The sequence below is a fragment of the Chiloscyllium plagiosum genome, chromosome 34 (genome assembly GCF_004010195.1).
Source record: "Chiloscyllium plagiosum isolate BGI_BamShark_2017 chromosome 34, ASM401019v2, whole genome shotgun sequence".
Classification (NCBI taxonomy): Eukaryota; Metazoa; Chordata; class Chondrichthyes; order Orectolobiformes; family Hemiscylliidae; genus Chiloscyllium; species Chiloscyllium plagiosum.
Genome location: NC_057743.1, coordinates 28135240 through 28144096, shown reverse-complemented (window position 1 = coordinate 28144096; position 8857 = coordinate 28135240). Strand labels below are relative to the sequence as shown.

The following is an 8857-nucleotide window of genomic DNA, read 5'->3' as shown; positions in this document are numbered from 1 at the left end:
CCTTCTTCCCACCGCCCTGGGGATAATATTAAACAGTAAGATAATAAAAGGAAAAAAAAGGGGGGTAGACTGAGATGGGGGTAGGGCAAAACAACATCAATTAACTCTTATAGTTTGTCTAAGAGAGTCCAAAAGTTCCTTGGCCTTCTCCGGTGATCCGAAGTTAAACACGGACCCTTCATGGCTAAAGCGTAGTATAACTGGGTAGCGCGAGGAGTATTGAATGTTTAAATCCCATAAACACTTCTTTGCTTCATCAAATGCCTTCCTCTTTCGAACCAAAGCTGGGGAGAAGTCCTGAAATAACATAATCTTGGATCCTTTATGAATCATGACTTGTGGATCTTTCCCAAGATTTCTGGAGGCTTCCAAAAGCATCTGCCTCACCTTATAGCTCTGCAGCCGGAACAGGACTGGGTGGGGGCGCTGGTTCGAGCCGGGCCCGCGTATTGCGACCTGGTAGGCCTATTCTACCCTCACCTGGCCTGATCCAGCCTTCAGATTCAATAACTGTAGAAGCCACTGTTCAAGGAACCTTGTAAACTGGCCTTCTTCTTCCTGTTCAGGAAGGCCCAGCAAACAAATTTTTTTTGACGACCTTGATTCTGCAATGGCCTCGGAGGTCGTGGGCTTTAGCTCCGCCCCTCCGACTTGGCATTCAATTTCTTCAATGTTTCTGCCGTGCTTTTGTAGCGCGGCCGAGAGTGAATTCCACCGACTTTGGGACTCTTCTATGAAAGCATCGATCTTCGCGTTGAGTTTGGAGATTATTTCCGCGAGGCTCACCACCGTAGGTAAGTCCCCCGGGGCGGCTGCAGACGCCTCTGCTGCAGCTGGGGAGGGTGGGGGAGGGGCGCCTGCCTGCTGAAAACTGCAGGCTCTTTCCCCCCCTAGTCATTTTTACAGGAGACTGAACTGTATAAATTTAGTACTAAACCACTAATTACATTAAATAAAAACTATTTTTAGTTGATTTGGTGAGTGTGGTGGGGGAGGGTGGCCCACTTTGCCTAGGCCTTGAGAGGAGCACTATAGACTTAGACTTGCTGAGTCGCCGCCATCTTGGATCTCCCCGTCCCCCTTGTTTAATGTTTAAACAGTTTGCTAAAATCTATTGCTGCTTGAAATCTTTCTCACGATTGAAAACCTTGATTACATCCTACTCTGCCACCTTCACTAGTTCCAGTAGGATGATTTTTTGGCCTCTGTTTTCTTCTTAATGGTGACTGAATCTTGTTACTTTAGTGAAACTTTTCCCTTTCCATGCTTCCAATCCCCTTTCTACACCTAGTGCTACACATGCTACTGCAGTTATTGCTAAACCATTGATTTAAATTTAACATTACTTCCTTGTTTTTAAACTCTATGTTCTTGCTGTAGCTGCTTAACAACGCTATTCTGATAGTAGAGATTATAGACCTTGCCTTCACGGTAACACATTATCTTGATGGGAGGAAATCAAATTGTGACCTCTACAGTAACAGACCAACCTATTGTGGGGATCTAGATTCTGGTCTGCATCGTAACAATATCTGATAAACATTTGGATCGTGGCCTCCAAAGCTGACCAAATGTCACCATATCAAGTAATATTTTGTATTTTATGAAGAAAACAGTGGGAAAATCTCTGATTCATTTCCCAGTCTATTGTGTGACAGCTGATCTCAGCAGTGCTAAAATTGGTCTTCATGTCCACTGAGGTTAAGGAGGGAAAATGAACCTAGATATTGTCCTTGATCACAAGGTGGTGGCCCAGCTGTGAAGTGTGCTTGTGTACTGGGAGTCAGATCCATCTGCACTGACTAGCTGATCGAAGGTTTGCTCATACATGGTTGGCTGAGACTTGTTTATTGGAGGTGGCTGGTGCCTGTGGAACCACAACCCAATAGCAGTGAATAAGAGAAAAGAAACATGAAAATTTGAGAAATTTAAAAAAACTGCCTATTGTTGGATGTAAGAATGGTGTGATTCTGTTCAAGCACACTACGTTCTAAAGCAGCAGTATGACGGGGGTAGGAAGGTTTCTATGTGCTAAAGTGGTGGGCAACTGTTTATATGTTCAGTGGTTTCATTCCATCCTGCACTTAATCAGCTTTTTATCAGGTTCTGTAAGGATGTGAAGTAAACAACAGTGATACATCAAGTATGTTTGGGGGAAGTGTGTAGAATAATAATTTATGTTTGTAAGGCAATGACCACAGAAGACAACTATAGCAGTAGAATAAGCAATATTTTCTTTTAATTTTGTATTTTACACTTCTCTCCAGTAAGTTTGTTGAATGTTTGAATTGCTTGAGTGAAGTTGTTTAAAGTCGAGATACCTTTGACCTCAACTTGAAGCCAAGATAAGGGTCATACTTTTGTGTCCTGCATATACAAGCACCGCCCCTTTTGAAAGTTCAACAATGTAATTTTGTTTATGATTCTTCAGCAATGGCATCTCTGTTCTATCTTTTGCAGTATTCTGAGAAAGGTGGATGAATTCAGTCAGTTTGACCTCAGAATTTTACTGTTAGCAGTTGCCTGGAACAGTGTAATTTTTTTTTCTTCCAGTTAAAAATCCACTTCTGGTGAAGGTAAACTCATTTTGAAGATATTTCCTAACATCATTGAACAGGTTGATTAGGACACACCTCTGGAGCAAGTGGGACTTGAACACAGATCTCTGGTTTCAGAAGTAGGGGCACTACCGCTGCACCACAAGAACCAGCAACTCATTTGAATTGTCTAAATCCTTCAGAAGAAAGAATTTCATTCCAGCCCACTAAATCTTTTAATCATCATAAGCACCTCAACTAAATCACCCTTAATCCTCTGGACTGTAGAGGCTATGAAACTTGCCCTCAATTTAACCTTTTTAGCCCCAGTATCATTTTGGAAAATCAGTTGGGAATTGTTTAGCAGTATTCGTGTGACCTTCATATGCAGAAACATTGCTGTATATTGGAGAGTGCTTGTGTTTTTTTTTGAACAGTGTAGGCGCCATCAGACTTTGTTAGTTGTCCCATGTGGAGCTGCTTTTCACAGTTAAGGCTGCGTACTGAGTAATGTGGCTGACAAGTTTTCAGTGCAAGTGTTCCATCTGCCAAATTGCGATGAGTTCATTAACAGTTTTGTTGAATTTCACCAAGCCTTGCCAAAAGCTGGTTTATCAAGAACTGAAAATGTTGTCATTTAGTTTCTCTTAAGTATTTTCTATGTATCATTTAATCCATTTCAAATTTAGAAATTGTATGCCCTCCTCAGTTTCACACCCAATTGTTACTTATAGCCAGGAATTTCTGATTTTAAATAATGAACAGCATTACCTTTAAACTACTTGTCAGGAAGTGACATTGTTGTGATCTGTCTGCCCTTTTTCATCCCTTGGTATCCTTCCTTCTCCCGACCCCTCCAAAAAAAGTGTCACCAGCACAATAAGCATTTTGTTGTTTGGGAAACAGGAAAAGTTCAGCAGTACACATCACTTTCTTGCTCCATCCTAAAATGGCTCCTTCTTGTCTCATTTTCAAAGCAGTTGAAAGTTGTTCTGGATTCAGAGCAATTTATTTCTGATCTAAGTTCAAAAATACATATGTAGAACATTTTAAAAATGAAAGATCTCCTATTTCAGACAGAGATGAGATTTGCTTTGAGGGTTATGTGTCTGTGGAACTCTTCCAGAAGATGGTAGAGGCGGGGTCTTGAATATTTGTATGATGGGATAAATAAATTCTTGACCAACATGAGACTCAAAAGGGAATTGGGGGAGGCAGCCAAGCATATTTGAGGTCAAAATAAGACCAGCTTGGTCTTAATTGAATCACGATTTTAAAAAACAGCCAAGAGGCCTTCTCCTGATTCACATGTTTACACCTAGACCATCAACATGGGAGCAGGAACAAGCTATTATTCAGCCCATTGAGACTGCTGTGACACTCAGTAACATCATGGCTGATCTGATGATCTCAAATCCACTTTCCAGTCTTTCTCCACAACTCTCAATTCCCTTACTGATTAAAAATCTGTCTATCTCAGCTTTGAATATACTTAACAACCCAGCCTCTACAGCCCTCTGTGATAAAGAATTCCACAAATTCATTGTTCTCTGAGAGGAAATTCCACCCATCTCTGACTTAAATTATTCAGAGATGATGCCCTGTGATCTAGACTCTCCCACAAGGGGAAGCAACCACTTTGCATCTAACCTGTCAAATCCCCTAAGAATCTTGTATTTTTCAATTAGGTCACCTCTCATTTTTCTAAACACCAATGAGTACAAGGTAAAAACAATGACTGCAGATGCTGGAAACCAGATCTGGATTAGAGTGGTGCTGGAAAAACACAGTTCTGGCAGCATCCAAGGAGCAGGAAAATTGATGTTTCGGGCAAAAGTACTTCAGGTATTCCTGATGAAGGGCTTTTGCCTGAAACGTCGATTTTCCTGCATCAATGAGTACAAGCCTAATTTGCTCAACCTCACCTCATAAGACAGTCCCTGCATACTGGGATCAGTCTAATGAACCTTCTCTGGACTGTTTCCAATGCCAGTATATCTTACCTCAGATAAGGGATCCAGAACTGCTCTAAGTATTCCAGCTGAGGTCTGACTAGTGCCTTGCATAGTTTCAGCAAATCTTGCTTGTTTTTAAACTCATTCCCCATTAAATAAATGCCAACATTCTATTGCCTTCCCTATTACCTGCTGAATTTGTGTGCTATCTTTTTGAAATTAATGCATGAGGACTCCCAGATCCCTCCATGCTGTAGCTTTCTGTAATACTTCTGAATTTAATTAATATTCAGCTCCTCTATTATGCCTACCAAAATGCATAACCTTACATTTTCCCACATTACATTCCATCTACCAGGTTTTTGCCGATTTGCTTAACATATCGATATCCCTCTGTACAGTTTGCCATCCTCACCACCTGCCTTTCCACTTATTTTTGGTGTCAACCGCAAACTCAGCTACAGCATTTCACCTTCATCATCCAAGTTGGTAACATATTATAAATAATTGTGGCCCCAGCACTGATCTCTGGGGCACTCCACTAGTTAGAGATGACAGACTTGAAAATGCCCTCCTTCTCACAACTCTATCTTCTATATATTGCTAATCAATGGGTTCAGAGATGTTATGACACACTTCTGGAGCAGTTAGGATCTGAACACAGGCCTCCTTGATCAGAGGTAGGGACAATACCACTGTGCTAGAAGAACCCTTTTCTGTTTTTTAGTTAGTTAGCTATTCTCTATCCATGCTAGTTTACTACCTCACACACTTAGGGTCTAACCTTATTAAGTAGCCTATCAAATTCCTTCTGAAAATCCAAAAGTGTTACATCCACTATTTCCCCTTTATCTATTCTGCTTGTTACTTCCTCAAAGGTTTCTCGTAAGTTTGTCAGACATGACTTTCCCTTCATGAAGCCATGCTACTGTGCTTGATCATAGATTGTAATTCTAAATGCTCTGTTATTACATCATTTAACATTTTACCAACAACAGACATTAAGCTAACTGGCCTATATTCACCTGTTTATTTTTGACTCCTTCCCTTTCTAAATAAAGTTATATTGGCAATTTTCCAATCCTCCAGGACTTTTCTAAAATTGAAGGATTCTTGGAAAGTTACAGCCAGTGGATCTGTGCTCTTGAGACAATTCTATTAATATCCAAGGATGCATCCCACCATATCCAGGGAACTTACTGGCTTTTAGGCCCATTATTTTCCCTAGAACATTTCCTCTAATGATAGCCATTGTGTGTTTTTTCCCTCTAAGTACCTAACAGTAATTGGATTAGCTGTTTCACTTTTGTGCTTGTGTGATTTGCGCAGTCATGTTCCACACATCCTTTCTTCCTTTTGATATATTAATTTTTTGTACTTCCTCACATGAGCATTATCAGATTCTTATTGATTTCAGTTATTGCATCCCCAGGCGCATTCTCATTTCTCACTCTTCATATTGCCTTCATTCTTCTCTCAGCATTTGAGAGAGTAAGAACGTTTCATTTGTAGAGCATCTTTCGGCATCAGAGAGTATCCCAAAGCACTTCACAGACAGTGAAACATTTCTGAAATGTGGTAGCCAGTTTTCACAAATGCTACCACAAATGATTTGATGTAACAGTTAATCTGTTTTAGGAATTGTTGGTTAAGAACAGCAACCGGTCTCTGTTTAATGTCTTACTTCAAAGATGGCACCCCTGATAATGCAGCACTCCCTTAGTTTTTTGTTGAAGTGTCTCTTTAGATCATTCTTCAGCCCGCAACCATCTAATTACATTCCAGAGTGCATCCACTGTCAGTGCTGACACCCAGGAAGAACAGAAGGCTGGGAGAGGTGGGAATTCGTTGACAAAGACCAAGTTAGAACAGGCAATGATATGGTTGATTTTAAATAATAGGAGTGTGTTACCATTGGACTGAGGCCTTCTGATTCTTTGATTATTGACTGCTTGTTTTATGTTGTGTGTCTAGTTGTTATCTAATTCTGTCCACTTCCCAATTGGTTTCTGTACCTGTGACACTGGGCTTCACGTAATCTCTGTTGGAGTAAATATTATCCTGGGTTCAAGCCCATTTGCAGAAGAAACTATAACGTTTTTTGATCTTTCAGACCCAGTTACTTACTGTGGTACTAGATTACTGCTAATTCAACACAGATTGGCAATCTGATTCAGAGGCTAAAAAGGCTGGCTGTTTTGGTGGCTTTGATTCCAGTTAAAATTGGATCAGTAAAACAAAAAGAAATTTTGTTCCATCACCAACTACTGTTGATCTTTTCACGTGACTGAGTGTAATCATGGGATGTCATCCCAAAACACTGGCAACAATGGATTCCTACGTATTAAAGTTAAGTAGTTCTGACCATTGTAGAATTTGGATATTGAGTGGACCATTTTCCTGAAAAATAATTGACTTCTCATCAGACTTATGAGCAGAGTGGAAATACTCATGATAGAAATCTGAACTGCCCCAACTTCCTCCATTTTCCTCTGAAACCCTTACTTGCTCAATAAAAACAGAAAGGACTGTGGATACTGTAAATCAGAAATCAAAACAGAAATTGCGAGAAAAGTTCAACGGGCGTGGCAGCATCTATGGAGAGAAATCAGAGTTAACATTTCTGGTTGAGTGACCCTTCCTCAGAAATTGGTTAGTGCTACCCTGTTGCTTGAGGCAAACTGCTTCACTTGTATTTCCTCAGAGAAAGGCTCCCTTATGACATCTGACCATTCATTAGGTGAGCATCATTGTGCTCTTGGTAAAAGAAAGGGTGTCTTGTTGCTCCCTGAGCTCTCAGCCAAGGTACAAGGCACTGTAACATTGAGCCATCTTGTCAGACAAGAATATCTCATTGTTTGCAGTTTCTGTACAGCCCTTGATCTGGAACTCTGGCTGGATGAGTGTACAGACAGGCTGTAGACGTTTAACATAACATTTTTGTGTTCTCAATAACCCTGTTTTTAAAGTCTGAGTTTAGGATATCAGCAATGAAGGAAGTGATTTTATTGTCTAAGTTATAAAACTCCACATAAATTAGGTATGTTAGTTGCTTTTGTATGTAAAATCAGCACTGCAGTTGATATTGTGAAAATTCAACAGAATATTTTTAATTGATTTTGGGCTGGGCAATCGTCGCAAAGCTGTATTTATTAATCATTCCTAGTTTCCTTGAGGATATTGTGTCAATGTCTGAGAAGGATGGTATACAAATTGGAAGGATAATGGGTTTCCTTCTCTTTCATGAGTTGCACTGATGAGCCAGTTGATTTGCGGCACAGTCCAGCAGACTTTGAGCATTTCTTCTCATGCTGGCCCACAGATTTCATTATTTTTTGTTTTGTAGTTTGTCGGATTGGGGATATGAATTTATGTACTTTGTACTGTTAGTCCAGTTCAACAACTCTTCCAATTATGTGAGGAAAAAGAGGTATTGGAATGGGGTTGGAATTGATAGTCAGGCAGCATCCAAGGAGCAGGAGAGTCGACGTTTCGGACATGAGCCCTTCTTCAGGAAGCCCCTTCTTCAGGCTCATGCCCGAAACGTCAATTCTCCTGCTCCTTGGATGCTGCCTGACCTGCTGCGCTTTTCCAGCAACACATTTTCAGCTCTGATCTCCAGCATCTGCAGTCCTCACTTTCTCCTTGGAATTGATAGTATTTAGCATTGAGGGTGATGAAACAACAGTATCTTGCATTTATTAAGCACTTGTGTAACATATCAAGAAGGTTTATTATAGTCTGTCAAACTTCAACAAGAAGAGGGAGCAAGGAGTAAAAACTGAAAATGTGGTGAGAGAGTTTTAAGGAAGTGTTTGAAGGGAACAAGATGTAACATAATGAAGGGAATTAGGGAAGGAGTTCTATATTTTTGGGACTTGTACCACTGGTGGTAGGTATTACAGTTAACCAGAGTTGGGGAGAGGGACCGGGAGCTGGTGGAAATGCACTGATTCGGGGGGTGGGGTTGGTAATATGATCTAAACTGTTAATGAAAACAGAAGTGCCCCAACTCTCAAAATATTTTGTTATTCTATTAGAAACATTATGTCAGAAGGGGACAGCAGTGGAGATGCCATTCACGGGAAACCATCAGCAATCAGCAGATTTTTTACGCAGATTGGACAGGTAAGACATCATCCTTCTTTCCTCCCTCTTAAAACTCCAATTAGTTATTGAATGGGAGTGAACTCCACTTCTATCCATTTTGAGAATACCATTGAGAAATTTTTGGCACAAAAAATGTGCACTTTTGAGGCGTAGAGTCATACAGCACAGAAACAGACCCTTCAGACCAACCCATCCATGCCAACCAGGTTTCCCAAACTAAACTAGTCTCGTTTGCCTGCTTTTGTCCCATGCCCC

The 8857-nt window shown here is 40.6% G+C and overlaps 1 protein-coding gene across 2 annotated transcripts in view; it reads left to right on the top strand.

Annotated features, from left to right (window-relative positions):
* rer1 (retention in endoplasmic reticulum sorting receptor 1) overlaps positions 1-8857 on the top strand; it is a 28798-nt gene that overhangs the window by 7535 nt on the left and 12406 nt on the right. For both annotated transcript variants that reach the window (XM_043676020.1, XM_043676019.1), the window contains exon 2: positions 8533-8620. In XM_043676020.1, the coding sequence (XP_043531955.1) occupies positions 8540-8620 (81 nt within the window). In that variant the 5' untranslated portion in view covers positions 8533-8539. The remainder of the gene's footprint in view (positions 1-8532; positions 8621-8857) is intronic.